The sequence below is a fragment of the Stegostoma tigrinum genome, chromosome 45 (assembly GCF_030684315.1).
Source record: "Stegostoma tigrinum isolate sSteTig4 chromosome 45, sSteTig4.hap1, whole genome shotgun sequence".
In the NCBI taxonomy this organism is placed as follows: domain Eukaryota; kingdom Metazoa; phylum Chordata; class Chondrichthyes; order Orectolobiformes; family Stegostomatidae; genus Stegostoma; species Stegostoma tigrinum.
Window position 1 is genome coordinate 378,628 of NC_081398.1, and position 17,173 is coordinate 395,800.

At 44.4% G+C, this 17,173-nt stretch overlaps 2 protein-coding genes across 10 annotated transcripts in view; one reads left to right on the forward strand and one right to left on the reverse strand.

Annotated features, from left to right (window-relative positions):
- Nucleotides 1–17,173, forward strand: part of LOC125448604 (homeobox protein NANOG-like) — a 36,577-nt gene that overhangs the window by 1,761 nt on the left and 17,643 nt on the right. For 2 of the 9 annotated variants that reach the window (XM_048523997.2, XM_048524003.2), the window contains exon 1: nucleotides 58–1,350. The exons of 4 other annotated variants lie outside the window; for them this stretch is intronic. The gene's annotated coding sequence lies outside the window, so the exon portion shown is untranslated. 3 more of the 9 variants (XM_048524000.2, XM_048524004.2, XM_048524002.2) reach the window with 2 other exon arrangements.
- LOC125448605 (uncharacterized) lies at nucleotides 2,262–17,007 on the reverse strand. The gene is made up of 4 exons (XM_048524006.2): nucleotides 16,859–17,007; nucleotides 9,125–9,222; nucleotides 8,063–8,212; nucleotides 2,262–3,649 (listed from the first exon to the last, which is right to left on the reverse strand). The coding sequence occupies exons 1-4, from the start codon at nucleotides 16,911–16,913 to the stop codon at nucleotides 3,131–3,133; spliced, it is 822 nt and encodes a 273-aa protein (XP_048379963.2). The 5' UTR covers nucleotides 16,914–17,007; the 3' UTR covers nucleotides 2,262–3,130.

The window sequence follows — 17,173 nt, forward strand, 5'->3', positions numbered from 1 at the left end:
TGAAGTGTTGGAGGATGATGCGTTGGATCTGGAGGTTGGTGGGGTGGTACATGAGGATGAGGGGGACTCTGTTTTGATTTTTATTGCGGGGAGGGGGTGTGAGGGATGAGTTGTGGGACATGCGGGTGACACAGTCGAGGGCGTTCTTGACCACTGAGTTGGGGAAGGATGTTGCAGTCCTTGATAAATGAGGACACGTGAGATGTTCGGCTGTGGAATGCCTCATCCTGGGAGCAGATGCGGCAGAGGTGAAGGAATTGGGAATAGGGGTTAGAGATAATGGGAACTGCAGATGCTGGAGAATTCCAAGATCATAAAATGTGAGGCTGGATGAACACAGCAGGCCCGAAACGTCAGCTTTTGTGCTCCTGAGATGCTGCTTGGCCTGCTGTGTTCATCCAGCCTCACATTTTATGATCTGGGAATAGGGGTTGGCATTTTTGCAGGAAGGTGGGTGAGAGGAGGTGTACTGTAGATAGCTGTGAGAGTTGGTAGGCTTGAAATGAATATGGGTTTCCAGGTGGTTGCCAAAGATGGAAACAGAGAAGTCCAGGAAGGAGAGAGAGGTATTAGAGATGGTCCAGGTGAACTTAAGGTTGGGGTGGAAGGTGTTGGTGAAGTGGATGAACTGTTTGAGCTTCTCTTGGGAGCATGAGGCAGCACTGATACAGTCAACAATGTAACGGAGGAAGAGGTGGGGTTTAGGGCCAGTGTAGGTACGGAAGAGGGACTGTTCCGCATAACCTACAAAGAGGCAGGCATAGCTTGGGTCCTCATGGGTACCCATGGCCACCCCCTTTGTAGGAAGTGGGAGAAATTTTCTCCTCTTCCCCCAACCATATACCAAAACCAGCCCAGCTTGTCCCCACCGCCCTAACCTGTCCATCCTCCCACCTCAAGCCCCACCCCCATCTCCTACCTACTAGTCTCATCCCACCCCCTTGACCTGTCTATCCTCCCTGGACTGACGTATCCCCTCCCTAACTCCCCACCTTCACTCACCTTTACTAGCTCCACCCCTGCCTCTTTGACCTGTCTGTCTGTCTCCTTTCCACCTATCTTCTCCTTTATCCATCTTATATACACCTTCCCCTCTCTCGCTATTTATTTCAGAACCCCCTTCGTCTTCCCTGTTTCTGAAAAAGGGTCTGGGCCTGAAATGTCAGCTTTCCTGCTCCTCTGATGCTGCTTGGCCTGCTGTGTTCATCCAGCTCTACATCTTGTTATCTCAGATTCTCCAGCATCTGCAGTTCCTACTATCTCTGAGACACCTGTGGTCCTGGAGATCCAATTGACATGACCTGAGTTACTGTGACACTATCTCCATCAATATCAGAGATGTTATCTTTGGTATGCTGACATATGTTTATTTTTCAAACAACATATTAACAGATATTGTACTGACTGTGGGAGCTTGCTGTGCATCATTCGCCTTTCTGACATTAGACTGACGATCATACAGCATGGAAACAGATCCTTTGGTCCAATTCGTCTGCGCTGACCAGACATTCCAATCTGACCTAGTCCAATTTGCCAGAATTTGGTCCATATCCCTCAAAACCCTTCCTATTCATGTACCCATTCAGATGCCATTAAAATGTTGTAATTGTACCCACCTCCACCACTTCCTCTGGCAGCTCATTCCATACACCTACTACCCTCTGCGTGAAAAAGCTACCCCGTGGGTCCTTTTTAAATCTTTTCCTCTCACCTTAAACCTATGCCCCTCTAGGTTTGGACTCCCCCACCTCCAGAAAAGAGACCTTGAAGATTCACCCTATCCATGCCCCTCATGATTTTATAAACCTCTATAATGTTGCCCCTCAGCCTCTGATGCTCCAAGGAAAATAGCCCCAGCCTATCCAGCCTCTCCCTATAAGTCAAATCTCTGAGTCATTAGCTGGTAGTGAAATGCATTTTGTAAATGCACATCTTATTTCTTTTGCACTGCTGTATTGGGATGGAGAGGCTAAATGGCCTTCCTGCACTTACTAAACAAGCAAATCCTAGGAAGGGGAATATATTTGAATTTGTGCTCCTGATTTCTACAAGAATAATTAGGATATGGCAAAGTGCAAACAGTCATTACGTTGAGGACAGGTGAAGATTAAGACTTGTAGTCAAATAGGCTAATCCCACATGAAGAATTATAACTTGGCAAAGCTGGGTCAAGACTTGTGTAGAATGGTGCCTGTTCAAGGTCCTGCACCTTTTAACTGAGGAGGAGAGAAATTAAAAGAAGCACATTCCAAAAAGGTATGCCAGCTCCAATATAAAGTTTACTTCAGTGTGTTGAAATTGTACAGCAGGATAACATTGTTCAAAATTTGCATTTCTCTTTGCCTTTACTGTAATAAATAAGAATACAAGAAATAGCAGTAAGAGCAGACCATTCAGCCTGCTGTGGCTTATACTGTGATCATTGGTTAATCTTGGGCTTTAACTATTGGGCTTTCGCTTGATACCTTGAGGGACCGACAAGTCTTACATATATTCAAAAATTAAGCATTCTCTGTGGGGAAGAATTCTAAGCATTCATAATAACCCTTTTGAGGGAAGCCATTTTCCCTAATCTCTTCCTGTGGTGCTTTACAAGAGATGGCAGAGGATTATCAAGCTGTTGAAAGTGCAGAGACTTTGATGTGGATTAAGTGTATACCTATAGGCAGGATACAGTAAAATGGGTTATCTATCTCTGACGTAATAATTGATACACCTTAAAACTCATTTGTACGATCTATGCATGCTGAAGATTGAGAGTTGCAATGCATGAAAGTTTTTTAGCTTTTCATTATCTTGTCAGTCTTATTGGTTAGGGTCCGGTTGCCAGCGTTTGTAAAAAGGAGTGTTTAAATCAGTTCATCTCAAAGCTGTTCTGCCCACAGCTTTTCTTGTGCCTTGACCATCATGAGGGGGGATACTTTTAATCAACCTGCTCAGAGATGGTATAACACATCTCTGGAGTAGGTGGGACTCGAACACTGGCCTGCTGACTCAGAGGTAGGGACACTACCATTACACCAGAAGAGCCTGACTGGGAGAACGAGATTGAGTCTCTCATTCCTTATATCATGACTGCTGTAGGGTTAGCTGAATCTAGAATCAACATCACCTTCCACTTCACTATCTGTCAAATCCTCATCCAGTTTGAAGTTTGGATTAATTTGATAGTTGTCTTTGCCAGTAATTTTCTGTCTTCCAGCTCTGATACATTCTGAGAAATCATTAAGATCTTCATAAACTGAGTAATCATCATCATCATCCTCAGTTCGACAAATTCAGCAAATTTACACCCTTCAATGCCCAGGCAACGATAACAGAATTCATAAAAACAGTTGGGACATGTTACTAGTGGGCAGCCCTGCTGACAGTGAGAGACTAAGGTCTCGCAGTTGGGACATGCCCTCACCACTGGGCACTGGTGTACCGCAATGCTGGGGGCCTCGATGAGTGGACAGGACAGCAGCATTGCGGTGATGCTGCAGGATTTGTTACCGCATTCTTTGTTACGGGAGGCTGGATTTTTCCACTCTCTCATACATTCCCAGCAGAACTGATAGAGTTTCCCTTTTGCATTCGAACATGACAGGCACTCCACACACAAGCTCTCTGGATCCATTCTCTGCACAAGGAAATTGCAGTCAGGACACTAACATAAATTGAGAGAGAGAAAGAAAGAGAGTTAATAGATGTATTAAACATTTGATGGTACATAATTTCAGATTTGTTGAATATAAAAAGACGTGCTATTGAACCTTTTCACTTGTTGCACATCAGGCAGAATTGCAACAATGCCAAATTTCAGAGGGAATAACAATTTATACTGAACAAGAAACAGGGTGTCAACGGGTTGACAAATAGACTATATTGGCCAAGACATTTCTGTGGTACTCGTTTGGAAATTTGGTATTCGTGCATCTGTCCTGATGATTGCAAAATCAGTGTCTCCTTTTCTCAGCATTTATTTAATTTTTCTGCCTATGCACTGCCACACCCTGTTCCAAACTCAGCTTGAAGGTATAGCTTAAGTGAGAGGAGTGTTACTAATTCTACTTGGTTAGCTGTGATGGCCTTGGTTGAGAATCCATGCGAACAGTCCTTGCAATATGACAGATGACCACTTCAGTGTGGTTCTCGGACTGTGTAAAACCTCTGGCACAATATCCCAGAGAGTGGAAAGACGGTTATTCAAAGCAAAAGTTAATATCAGCACAGATTTACATGATCATCATGTCAGTGATGTGACCACCAGCTACATTTCTGAGCTGGCTAAAGGTTTTCATCATCAGCTTTCATTCTTTCTCGTTATCGCTTTACTGGGACCATCGGTATTGTGCCTTCCCTCTGGCTTTCTGTGAGTTCACATCTGTGTTATCCATCCACCTGACTCTTCTCTTTCTGCATCAGTTTAATGCTCAATTTCTCCTTTTGCTGTTGTCAAGGAGGCTGTTGGCTCTTTGTTTCCAATGACTGAACTTGGATATCTTTTGTCTCTAAGTGCATTTTGCAACCCTTTGATTCCTGAACTTCTGCTCTTAATTAACACACTCATTTGTCCTAATGTCCATCCAGATAATTCAAAGCATCCTTCACCACATCCACATTTCATACTCTTCTTAAGAGTCTAACTCTTGGGTCTAAACAGTGGAAAAAATGCATCGTATGAACCCAGGTCATCATAAGGTGCTAAAAACACACAACAGATCATGTTGTGACAAAAGATCCTGAGTGCAACATTCATTTGAGTTTTCTCATACAGTTACTGATAAACAGTTTGACTTGTTCCAAAGCTTAACATGTTGTAGATCTTCAGTTGGTGCAGTTTGAGGGTCCAGGTGCAATATAGGTGGAAGTGAAGTCCGTGCACCTGAAGGTACAGAAACATTCAATAAAGGTGTAATATGGGCAGACGTACAGTCGGTTTGGCTGGAGCTACAGTCAGTGCGGGTGCAGATACATTTGATTTGACTAGAGATGCAATCAGTATGGCTGTACAGTCAGTCTGTCTAGAGGCGCAATCAATTCAGGTGGAAGTACAGTCACGGTGGGTGAAGATGGAGTCAGTATGATTGAGTTACAGTCGATTTGATTGAAGATGTATGATAGGTGGAGATATAGTTGGTGTCGATGTACAGTTGGTTTGACTAGATCAATGTGGGTGGAGTTACAGAATGTCGATAGATGTACAGTTGGTTTGGGTTACATACAATGGGTATGTGTGTACATTGGTGCAGTTTATTATAAAGTCAGTGCAAGCTGAAGTGTGTCGGAGGTACAGTTCTGCGTTAAGTTACTATTGGTGCAAGTAGAGGCACAGACAGCATGAAGTCAGTTTCACGGCTGCATTCTCTATTCCATGCGCCCCCTCATTTCCTTGGCAGGACTCGGAACGTAAAATCAGTTGTAATTTGGACCCAGGCAGTGCTGGTCAACCCTCTTCTCTTAAGAACATTTACTGCAAACAATCATCTGACTCGCTACCTATAGGATTTGGCTGGTGCATTTGTGAATGTAACACTTGTTACTGTAAATGCGATTTGAAGCATTTTCAGATCTGTTATGTGCTGTATTTATGCAAGTTTGTTCTTTCACTGTCTTTTTCAAACCAGTAACAGTGCTGATTTCAATGGAGGAATATGTTAGCAGGTGATATTTCATGTTGCAGTACCATATGAAAGCAAGAAGCCATCAAGCAGAATTTCAGGATAAGGGAATTGGACGTTTTCACACAGGGTGTGGATTTCAGCTGTTCCAGTGTGACGTCTAGGCTGAAGATTCATAAAGTCATACAGCACAGAAACAGACACATCGGTCCTAATTGTCCTTGGTGACTGGCTTTCTCACATTAAACTGGTCTCACTTGCCTGCGATGGTTCCATCTCCCTCTAAACCATTCCTCTTCATGAACCTGTCCGAATGTCTTTTTAAATGCTGTAAATGTACCTGCATCTACCACTTTCTTATATGGCAGTTCGTTCCACATAAGTACCACCCTCTGAGTGAAAACTTTGCCCCTTAGGCCCTTTTTAAATCTTCCCCCTCTCACGTTAAAACTTTGCCCCCTAGTTTTCAATTCCCCTACCCGAGGGAAAAGACCTTTGGTGTTTAAATCTTATATGCTCTTGATAAATTTATAAACCTCCCTAAGGTCGCCCTCAACTTCCTACTGTCCAGGGGAGAAAGTCCGAGCCTATCCAGCTTCTCCTTATACATAAAATCCTTTAGTCTTCGTAACATTCTTACAAATATTTTCTGTAACCTTTCTGATTTAATAATATCCTTCCTATAGCAGGGCAACCTGAACTGTACACAGCACTCCAAAAGGGCCCCACCCATGTTCTGTGCAGCTGCAACAGGATTCATAGGCACCTGGACTTTCCCTAATGCAGAGCTTAAACATGCCCAGATCCAAAAGGAAAGTTTGGCAGTCATACAGAGTCAGGAAGCTCGACTAATATCTTCACCGAAGTACATTTATAATAGTAATGGACCACAAGCTCCTGCTAGGTCTACTTAAAGAGGACAAGGCCGTGCTACCCATAGCTTCAGGCTGATTTCAGTGGGGAGCTCTAATACTAAGTGTGTATAATTACAAGTTGGAACACCATCAAAGAGACCAAAGTAGTGAATGTGCATGCATTCCCATTGACAGATACACCGTCAGTGGTACCGCCACTGGAAGAATCTGTAATGGTTTTAAACTTTCTGAACACACTTCCAGTCACAGCTGACAATATCAGATTTTGGACGCAGAAGGACCTCTTCCTGTCAAAACAGAAACAGCTGGTAGTGATGGGGGAAACCAAAGGACTGTCATAACCAGAACTGAAACCTTTTTGGACCCAGAGAGACCAGATCATAGTAGAGGATGGCATATTATGATAAGGAGCAAGAGTGATTGTCTTCAGCTAAGATCACTGCCAGATATTGGCTGATCTCCACCAGAGCCATCCAGGGGTGTCTAAAACAAAGATGTTGGCTAGAAGTTATGTCTAGTGCCCAGGAGTGGATACAGATATAGCTGCGTGGATGAGGCAGTGCCCAGAGTGCCAACCAGTACAAAAATTACATCCAGCACCTCCCTGCATTAGTGGGAATGGACTATGTTGACTATGCTGGAACCTTTCACAAAGAGGATGAATTTCTTCCGAGATGTGCCAGGAGCAAGAGGCAGGTAACTGTACGCTATCCATATTTGAGGCAGTTGGAGGAACCTGACCTGGTGCTAAAACGCCCCAGGAGGAGCTAGAAAATAAAAAAAAGAACTGGCCTATGTTCTGAGACTCTGAGGGGGAGGGATGTAGTGATTGTAACAAAATCAGCCAGGTGGACCTTCAAATACAAGTCCCCTGACTGGGGCTGTTAATTGATTCAATCAGGGACCCCTGGCTGAAAGATAAGAATAGGGGTGTCAGAATCCTGTTCACTCAGAGCTGGCTTTGAGGGAGCTGGATTAGTGTCAAGGACTTTCCACATGTGAATAAAGGGTGACTTGATGACAAGATACCAGCCTCTAATTTCACAGACCTCTGTGCGATTTATGTGAAAATGCCACTCAGTTATTTGCTTGCTGTCTCAGCCAGCAGCTAGCTGTCTTGGCCTGTGCTGATGCCATAAGTAGTGTGTGTTCCCCAGAGCCACCGCAGTATAAACCTATCAGCAGTAAACACGCAACAACAGGTTCTCCTTTCAAGGCTTTCTAGTTCCTCCTAACTCGTCCTCTCAAAAAGGCTCTGATGGGCTACTTTTTTTGGACAAGCCACACTACATTGTCCGCATTAAAAAAAATCTTGTATAAACATGTATCCACTTGGCATTAATACTCCTGAATGCATAAAAATTACACAAAACCTTGTGATAAAACAGAATGCTGACTGAGACAAGTAATCTCTTTGGATGAGTTTAGTGCTGAGTTGGCACAGACTGATGTTGGAACTAAAGTAATGAAAAGTATTTCACAAAAAAAGTTACAATCAGCACTGAAGGGAATAGGTGTTTGTATTCCCCAATCATTATTTTAGCTCATTAGACCATCCAATCCCCCTGTCTCCCTGCCCATTACCTTTTTGTAGGATGTGATGTCATCTTTGGTTAGTTCGATCAGTTTTTTCTCATAACAATCCCTTTCCTCTTCTGTGAAGAGTGCCAGTTTGCACACCTCCTGCCAGACCCACTCCTTCTTACAGGTCTCACATGGAAAAGAACAGATTCCCTGAGAAGAGACAATCTGTGTGTCACTGCCAGAATAAAGAGCAGACAATGGGATGAAAAGAGTGCGATGGGAACAAGAGCGGCCACTTGAATGGTTGGGTTGGAGGCAGCTGAATTGCAATTCCAGGTGATGCAGGTATTGGGGAAATCGGAGTAAGTTAATCTGGGAGTGAAGTTTCACGCAGTAATTGCAATCTCATATCCCATTCAAATCCAAACAAGGGACAGTAATCTGGAAGAAATAGTTTAACGATGACCATGAAATCATTGCTGATTATCAGGTAAAACCTATCTGGTTCACCAATGTCCTTTAGGAAGGGAAACTGCCATCCTTACCTGATTTGGCTTACAGCAATGTTATTGATTCTTCACTCCCCTATGGGACGCAGTGAAGAACTAACCTCCCTTATTAGGAACATGGTGACCTAGTGGTATTATCACCTGGACTACTAATCCAGACAGCCTGGTAATATTCTGGGGATATGGGTTCAAAACTTGCCATGGCAGATGGTAGAATTTAAATTTAATTTAAAAAAGTCTGGAATTAGGATTCTAATGGAGACCATGAAACAATTGTCAATTATTGAGAAAATCTCACCTGGCTCACCAATGTCCTTTTAAGGAAGGAAACCTGCATCCTTACCTGATCTGGCCCACATTTGACTCCAGTCCCACAGCAATGTGGTCGACTCTTAATACTTAGGGATAAGCAATAAATGCTGGTGCAGACAGCAATGCTCAAATCCCATGAATTAACCCAAAAAAAATACAGCAAGTACCAAACTCAGCCTAGCCTTGGGTCATTGAGTTCACAAACTGACCAATATCCAAGAGGAGATCTTATGAAATAGATGAACACCAGGGATAAAATGTATGTAAAAAGCACAGCAAAGAGATAAAGAGACAAACTAACCGTATCTATCCGAGATTTAGCCCAGGCTTTTAGACTCAGGGGCTCTGTGATGTGACCACATGAAGCCTTGACTCGGATGCTGCTGGAGGACCTAGTATCTGGAGACAGATTCAGCAAATTAAGTTACAGAGACATAGAGATGTGCAGCATGAAAACAGAGCTTTTGGTCCAACTCGTCCATGCTGACTAGATATCCTAAATTAATCTCGTCCCATTTCCAGCATTTGGCCCATATCCCTCTAAACCCTTGCTATTCATATACCTACCCAGATGCCTTTTAAATGTTGTACCAGCCTCCACCACTTACTTTGGCAGCTCATTCCATACATGCACCACCCTCTGTGTGAAGATGTTGCCTGTTAGATCCTTTTTAAATCTTTCCCCTCACACCTTAAAACTCTCTTGTTTGGACTCCCCTACCCTGGGGAGAGGACCCTTGACTACTCACCCTATCCATGCCCCTCATGACTTTATAATCTTCACTCCTCAACCTCTGATGCTCCGGGGAAAATAGCCTCTGTCGATTCAGCCTCTCCCCATAGCTCAAAACCTGCAACTCTGCAACATACTTGTAAGTCTTTTTGAATCTTTTCAAGTTTAACAACAGCTTTCCTGTAGCAGGGAGCATCCAAAAACACCGAAGCAATGTCCTGTCCAGCTGTAACAATGACCTCCAAACTCCTGTATTCAATGCACTGACCAATAAAAGGAGACACACCAAACAGCTTCTTCCTTAGCTTGTCCACCTGCAACTCAACATTAAAGGAATTATGAAACTGCATTTATCTAGATTAAACTCTATCTGTCACTCCCTCAGCTTATCTTCATTGAATCCCTACGGTGTGGAAACAGACCCTTTGGTTCAACAAGTTCACACCGAACTTCAAAGCATCCCACCCAGACCCATCCCCCTACAACCCACTGAAGCTACACATCCCTGAACACTATGACAATTTAGAATGGCCAATCCACCCTAACCCGCACATCCCTGAACACTATGGCAATTTAGCACGGCCAATCCACCCTAACCTGCACATCCCTGGGCACTACGGGACAATTTAGCACGGCCAATCCACCCTAACGTGCACATCCCTGGGCACTACGGGACAATTTAGCACGGCCAATCCACCCTAACGTGCACATCCCTGGGCACTAGGGGACAATTTAGCACGGCCAATCCACCCTAACCTGCACATCCCTGGGCACTACGGGACAATTTAGCACGGCCAATCCACCCTAACCTGCACATCCCTGGGCACTACGGGACAATTTAGCACGGCCAACCCACCCTAACCCGCACATCCTTGGGCACTATGGGACAATTTAGCACGGCCAATCCCACCCTAACCCGCACATCCCTGGGCACTACGGGACAATTTAGCACGGCCAATCCACCCTAACCTGCACATCGCTGGGCACTATGGGACAATTTAGCACGGCCAATCCACCCTAACGTGCACATCCCTGGGCACTATGGGACAATTTAGCACGGCCAATCCACCCTAACCTACACATCCCTGGGCACTACGGGACAATTTAGCACGGCCAATCCACCCTAACCTGCACATCCCTGGGCACTACGGGACAATTTAGCACGGCCAATCCACCCTAACCCGCACATCCCTGGGCACTATGAGACAATTTAGCACGGCCAATCCACCCTAACGTGCACATCCCTGGGCACTATGGGACAATTTAGCACGGCCAATCCACCCTAACCTGCACATCCCTGGGCACTACGGGACAATTTAGCACGGCCAACCCACCCTAACGCGCACATCCCTGGGCACTACGGGACAATTTAGCACGGCCAATCCACCCTAACCCGCACATCCCTGGGCACTATGGGCAATTTAGCATGGCCAATCCACCCTAACCTGCACATCTTTGGACTGTGGAGGAAACCGAATCACCTGGAGCAAATCCACGCAGACGCGGGGAGAATGTGCAAACTCCACACAGACAGTCGCCAGAGGGTGGAATCGAACCCGGATTCCTGGCGCTGTGAGGCAGCACTGCTAACCACTGAGCCACCGTGCTGTCCGGATCAAGGTCCTATGGTAATCTGAGGTAACCTTCTTTGCTTTCTGTTACACCATGAATTTTGGTGTCATCTGAAAACTTACTAAACGTACTCCTACGTTCACATCTGAATCATTTATATAAATGACAAAAAGCAGTGGACCCAGTACCAATCCTTGCAGCACACTGCTGGTTACAGGCCTCCTGTCCAAAAAGCAATCTTCCACTGCTACCCTTTGTCTCCTACCTGTGCGGCAATTTTGTATCCAAATAGCTAGTTCTCCCTGGATTCGATGTGATCTAACCTTGCTAACCAGTCTACCATGCAGAACCTTGTCAAACACCTACTGAAGTTTCAGTAATTGCTGCATTTATTGATCACGCTGTAAGATGAAGCCATGAGCTTGTGTCAAAAACCAATGACACCAGGTTATAGTCCAACGGGTTTATTCAAAAGCACAAGCTTTCAGAGGCTCACACCTGCTTCATAAGTTAGTGAGAGAAGATGCATCAGACACAGAATATATATGTAAAAGATCAAACAGTCATACAACTGATGCAAATATGTCAAACAAACTTAAGATGTCAAATCTTTAATCAGTTTGAAAAGAGAAGCAGGTTTTGATCAATTAAATTGCAAATCACAGAATTTCTTTCAAATCATTGTCCTGAGAAAAGTAAAGGTTTTTCAATACACCAGGGGTGACATCTCAGGTCAGAAATGCATTTTCCGTGTGAGGCCTTGTTTAGAATCTGTGTTTTAACTTGGAGTCAGACTGGTTTTATTTCCAATGTAGGATTTTATAAAATGCCACATTGACTATCTACAAATTGTGCCCTTATTGAACAAAATAGAATGTATCTGCAATTACAAATCTACAAATGCAGATTCACCCCATGGATTTGTTTGTGTGTGTGTGTGTGTGTGTGAGAGTGCGCATGTGAGTGAGAGTATGCGTACATGGAGAGGGTCTGTGTGAGTTTGTGTGAGAGAATGTATTTGTATGTGTGTCTATGAGTGAGAGTGCACAGTGCAGTGGGATCATCTGTAGTGCAACATGAACCCAAGATTGCAGTTGACGCTATCTTCATGGGGACCAAACTTGAAAGTAAGTTTGCGATTTGCATTTTGGTCAATCAAAACCTGCATCTCCTTTCTAACTGATTAAAGATTTAACAGCCATCTTAAGTTTGTTTGACACATTTACATCAGATTTGATCAAGACTGTTTGATCTTTTACTCATGAATTCTGTGTCTGATACTACCTCTCTCACTAACACCTTAAGGAGGAGCAAGCCTCTGAAAGTTTTATGTTTTCAAATAAACCTGTTGGCCTATAATCTGATGTCGTGTGATTTTTGACCTTGTCCATCCCAGGCAAACACTGGTACCTCCACATCATGAGCTTGTGTGTGGAAAAGGAAGGAAAGCAGGACCCCCATGCTTGTCAATTCATTTCATTCTATCAGTCTGAAAATATTGAGCAGCCCTGACAAGCCTTTTCAATGAGATTAGTTTATACTTAAATATCTATTCCATAAGGTGATTATTTTTTATCCTGTCATTTTTATTCCATTCCTCCGCTATATTAAATTAACTGTCAAAATGACAGACGCCACATTGTTCATTTATACAGGGAAAACTAGGTGTCACTGTTTAGAAGCCAGAGGTCACACATTTAAAATAGTGATGAAGTGAATTTTTTTCTCAGTGACTAGAGTATTTGGAACTCCTCCCTGAAAAAGCGGTTTTCCCTGCAGTGTAGCAGGCTGAGGGGTGACCTTACAGGGGTTTATAAAATCATGAGGGGCATAGATAAGATAAATAAACCAAGGCCTTTTCTCTAGGGTGGGAGTGTCCAAAACTAGAGGGCATAGGTTCCAGATAAGAGGGGAAAGATTTAGAAAGGACAGGAGGGGCTGTTTTCACACAAAGGTGGTGTGTTTATGATCGAGCTGCCAGAGGAAGTGGTAGAGACTGGTACAGTTACAGAAATTAAAAAATGGGAAAAAAACCCATCTGATTCACTTCCTTTGGGAAAGGAAACTGCCATCCTTACCTACATGTGACTCCAGACCCACAGCAATGTCCTTGACTCTGAACTGCCCTCTGGGCAATTAGGCATGGGCAATAAATGCTGCCTGGTCAGAGACACCTTCATCCCATTAATGGATAAAGAAAAAAAAAACACATTTGGATAGATCTCTTAATAAGAAACCTAGTCAGCATGACTGAGTTGGCTGACAGGCCTATTTCCGTGTTGCATGACTCAATGGTGAAAAGACAGCCCTGGAATTATTTTTTAAGCCTATGAGGGATAGACTTTTATTAAGCAAGGACATTGCATCATTTCAGGGTGGGTGGGATTGTGGATTTGAGGTTATAACAAGATCAGCCATCATCTTACTGAATGACAGAGCAAGCTCGAGTGGTTGGATGGTCTACTCATGCCCCTTGTTTGTATGTTCATATGTTTGTTTTTCCTTTTTGTTCTTTATTTCAACATCTATGAGCTATGTTCATCCTTTGCCTCTGCACACGAGACTATCATTTTGACGGCTGTCCACTTCTGCAGACAGTGCCACTGCTGATATTGCTCCTATCATCTTCAACATTCACTACAAAGCAGTACCTGCCCAGTCTGAATCTCTTGTAATGCGACCTGGATGCGGTGTTTTGGATTAAGATTCCTCATCATCCAATCTAAGGAAGCAATCTCCATCAGAACAGGGATCCAACTGAAATCAATCGGATTTCAGTGAGATTATGATACTGATTATATTCTCACACTGTCTCAGAATGGTGAGATTGAGCAGAATGCATGCAGACATATCAATCACAAAAAATAGAGTATGTACAAGGAGCAGGATGAAATTACAGAAGAGGCATGCACATAGAATACGAGGAAAGTAAACAAATTAAAGAGCTCAGAGCTTTTGGGACCTGCTGCCAGTCATTGTCTTTGTCAATAATTTCAGTGCAATGCGAGTGAAAATAATAACCATGACAAATAGGGGGCTAAGTAAATAATTCTTTTGATCTCATGATGGTGGAATATGTTTTGGGGAGATGGAGCAAGACTGTCAGATTGCATATGGTGCCGTCCAGATTTTGAGACAGAGGTTTTTTTTCAGGTTTCGGGTTTTTATCAGGTGCATGTATGCAATCTTTGTGAATTAATGGCAATTACCAACACCAGGGTGCACACAAATGCTGAGGATGCTGGAACAAAACCTCAGACAAGTGTTGTATATCCAAAAGCTGATTTCCAAAGTGCAGACAATAACTTTTTCAAGATTCTGGTTCTGTAATTGTTGATGATAAATGTAATCTCCTTGTAGAAATATGTATGCTAGTTAGACAGATAAACCCATGTTGTGCATGCAGTCTATCAGGCAACTTCATTTGACGTACTTTAGGGATATGTAGTTCTCACCTTTGTTTCCATGTTATATATTTCTGTGCTTACATCACTATGTTGCTGAAATATCACATAGTGCTTGACCATTGCTTTTGAGCTACAGGGAGAGGCTGAATAGAGCATTGGAGGCTGACAGGGGACTTTATAGAGGTTAAAATTGTGATCAGAGATAATGGGAACTGCAGATGCTGGAGAATCCGAGATAACAAAGTGTGAAGCTGGATGAACACAGCAGGCCAAACAGCATCTCAGGAGCACAAAAGCTGACGTTTCAAGCCTAGACCCTTCATCAGAGAGGGGGATGGGGAGAGGGTTCTGGAATAAATAGGGAGAGAGGGGGAGGCGGACCAAAGATGGATAGAGGAGAAGATAGGTGGAGAGGAGAGTATAGGTGGGGAGGTAGGGAGGGGATAGGTCAGTTCAGGGAGGATGAACAGGTCAAGGAAGCGGGATGAGGTTAGTAGGTAGGAAATGGAGGTGTGGCTTGAGGTGGGAGGAGGGGATAGGAAGGGATAGATCCCCCTCATCCTCACATACCACCCCACTAATCTCCGGCTACAACGCATCATCCTCCGACACTTTCGCCATCTACAATCCGACCCCACCACCAAAGACATATTTCCATCCCCACCCTTGTCTGCCTTCCAGAGAGACCACTCTCTCCGTGACTCCCTTGTCCGCTCCACACTCCCCTCCAACCCCACCACACCTGGCACCTTATCCTGCAACCGCAGGAAGTGCTACACTTGCCTCCACACCTCCTCCCTCACCCCCATCCCAGGCCCCAAGATGACTTTCCATATTAAGCAGATGTTTACCTGCACATCTGCCAATGTGGTATACTGTATCCAGTGTGGCCTCCTCTACATTGGGGAAACCAAGCGGAGGCTTGGGGACCGCTTTGCAGAAACCTCCACTCGGTTTGCAATAAACAACTGCACGTCCCAGTCATGAACCATTTTAACACCCCCTCCCATTCCTTAAACAACATATCCATCATGGGCCTCCTGCAGTGCCACAATGATGCCACCCGAAGGTTGCAGGAACAGCAACTCATATTCCGCTTGGGAACCCTGCAGCCCAATGGTATCAATGTGGACCTCACAAGCTTCAAAATCTCCCCTTCCCTCACTGCATCCCAAAACCTGCAAAGCTCGTCCCTCCTCCCACTGCATCCCAAAACCAGCCCAGCTCGTCCCTGCCTCCCTAACGTATTCTTCCTCTCACCTACCCCTCCTCCCACCTCAAGCCGCACCTCCATTTCCTACCTGCTAACCTCGTCCCGCCTCCTTGAGCTGTCCGTCCTCCCCAGACTGACCTATCGCCTCCCTACCTCCCCACCTCTCCTTTGCACCTATGATGTGAAAATGGGAATTGCAGATGCTGGAGAATCCAAGATAATAAAGTGTGAAGCTGGATGAACACTGCAGGCCAAGCGGCATCTCAGGAGCCCAAAAGCTGACGTTTCGGGCCTAGACCCTTCATCACCCATTGAGGGTGATGAAGGGTCTAGGCCCGAAACGTCAGCTTTTGTGCTCCTGAGATGCCGCTTGGCCTGCTGTGTTCATCCAGCTTCACACTTTATTATCTCCTCTGTACCTATCTTCTTTTCTGTCCATCTTCAGTCCGCCTCCCCCTCTCTCCCTATTTATTCCAGTTCCCTCACCCCATCCCCCTCTCTGATGAAGGGTCTCGGCCTGAAACATCAGCTTTTGTGCTCCTGAGATGCTGCTTGGCCTGCTGTGTTCATCCAGCTCCACACTTTATTACTTTATAGAGGTGTGTGTGTGAGAGAGTGCACATTGACATGGATCGGGTGAATATCCAGGTTTTTTCCCTAAGGTGGGGGACTAGAGGCCATAGTTTTAAAGGTGAGAGGAGAAAAACTTTAAGGCGTAAAAAGAATTAAGTTTAAAAATTTATTTAAAATTAAAACTTTCAAAGCGCTGCTCCTTGACGTTGTCCGTAAATCTAAGCACCATTTACCACGAATGTTCAGCGAGAGAAACAGGCAGAAAAGGTTGCACAAATTTTAAGTAGAGCCAACTGGAAAGTTGTAAACAGAAAACAAACTTTGCTAAAGTATCGAAGTGCCTTTTCCTCAGACTTATTATTTCTTGAGGCATTGATAAGAGTTGTTGGTAATTTACAACATTTTCTGTCCATAATTAAGCTGAAATGTTTGATCGGAACCAGTTTAGAATGTGAAACAGAAAGAGAGAGTATTAGTCGTCTGTGACTCGGTTAGTCTGTCGCACTTGACTCCCTGGCCCGTCACTGATGGATTTACCTGCAACTTGACAGCTCGCCTGGGTAACCAAGGGGAGCTCGTCTGCAGATTTCATGGTTGGAATTAGAAGACCTCCTCACGATGCGTACCGAAATCGATAGGGACGCTTGTGATCTGTCTCCCTGTCTTCCCACTCCTAACAGGCTGTCTTTAACTTCCGGCCAGACGTGACTGTTTGAGGTTTGCTGATTGGCTGGTGCTGCTACATTCCCCCAGCAGGGTTCCCCTAAGAAGGGAATGACTCATAGGTACTATGAGCAGGGAAGTAGAAATGTTTTGGGGGGGGGGGGTAATAAACAAAATTGCTGGGAATGT

Bases quoted from the DNA above. Each gene is read 5' to 3' on its own strand.
- LOC125448605 (XM_048524006.2), bottom strand. From the start codon at position 16,913: ATGAAATCTGCAGACGAGCTCCCCTTGGTTACCCAGGCGAGCTGTCAA. The intron at 9,223-16,858 runs GTAAATCCATCA...ATCTGTCTCCAG, and splicing joins GGCGAGCTGTCAAGTTGCAG to ATACTAGGTCCTCCAGCAGC. The intron at 3,650-8,062 runs GTAATGGGCAGG...AATTTATGTTAG, and splicing joins ACATCACATCCTACAAAAAG to TGTCCTGACTGCAATTTCCT.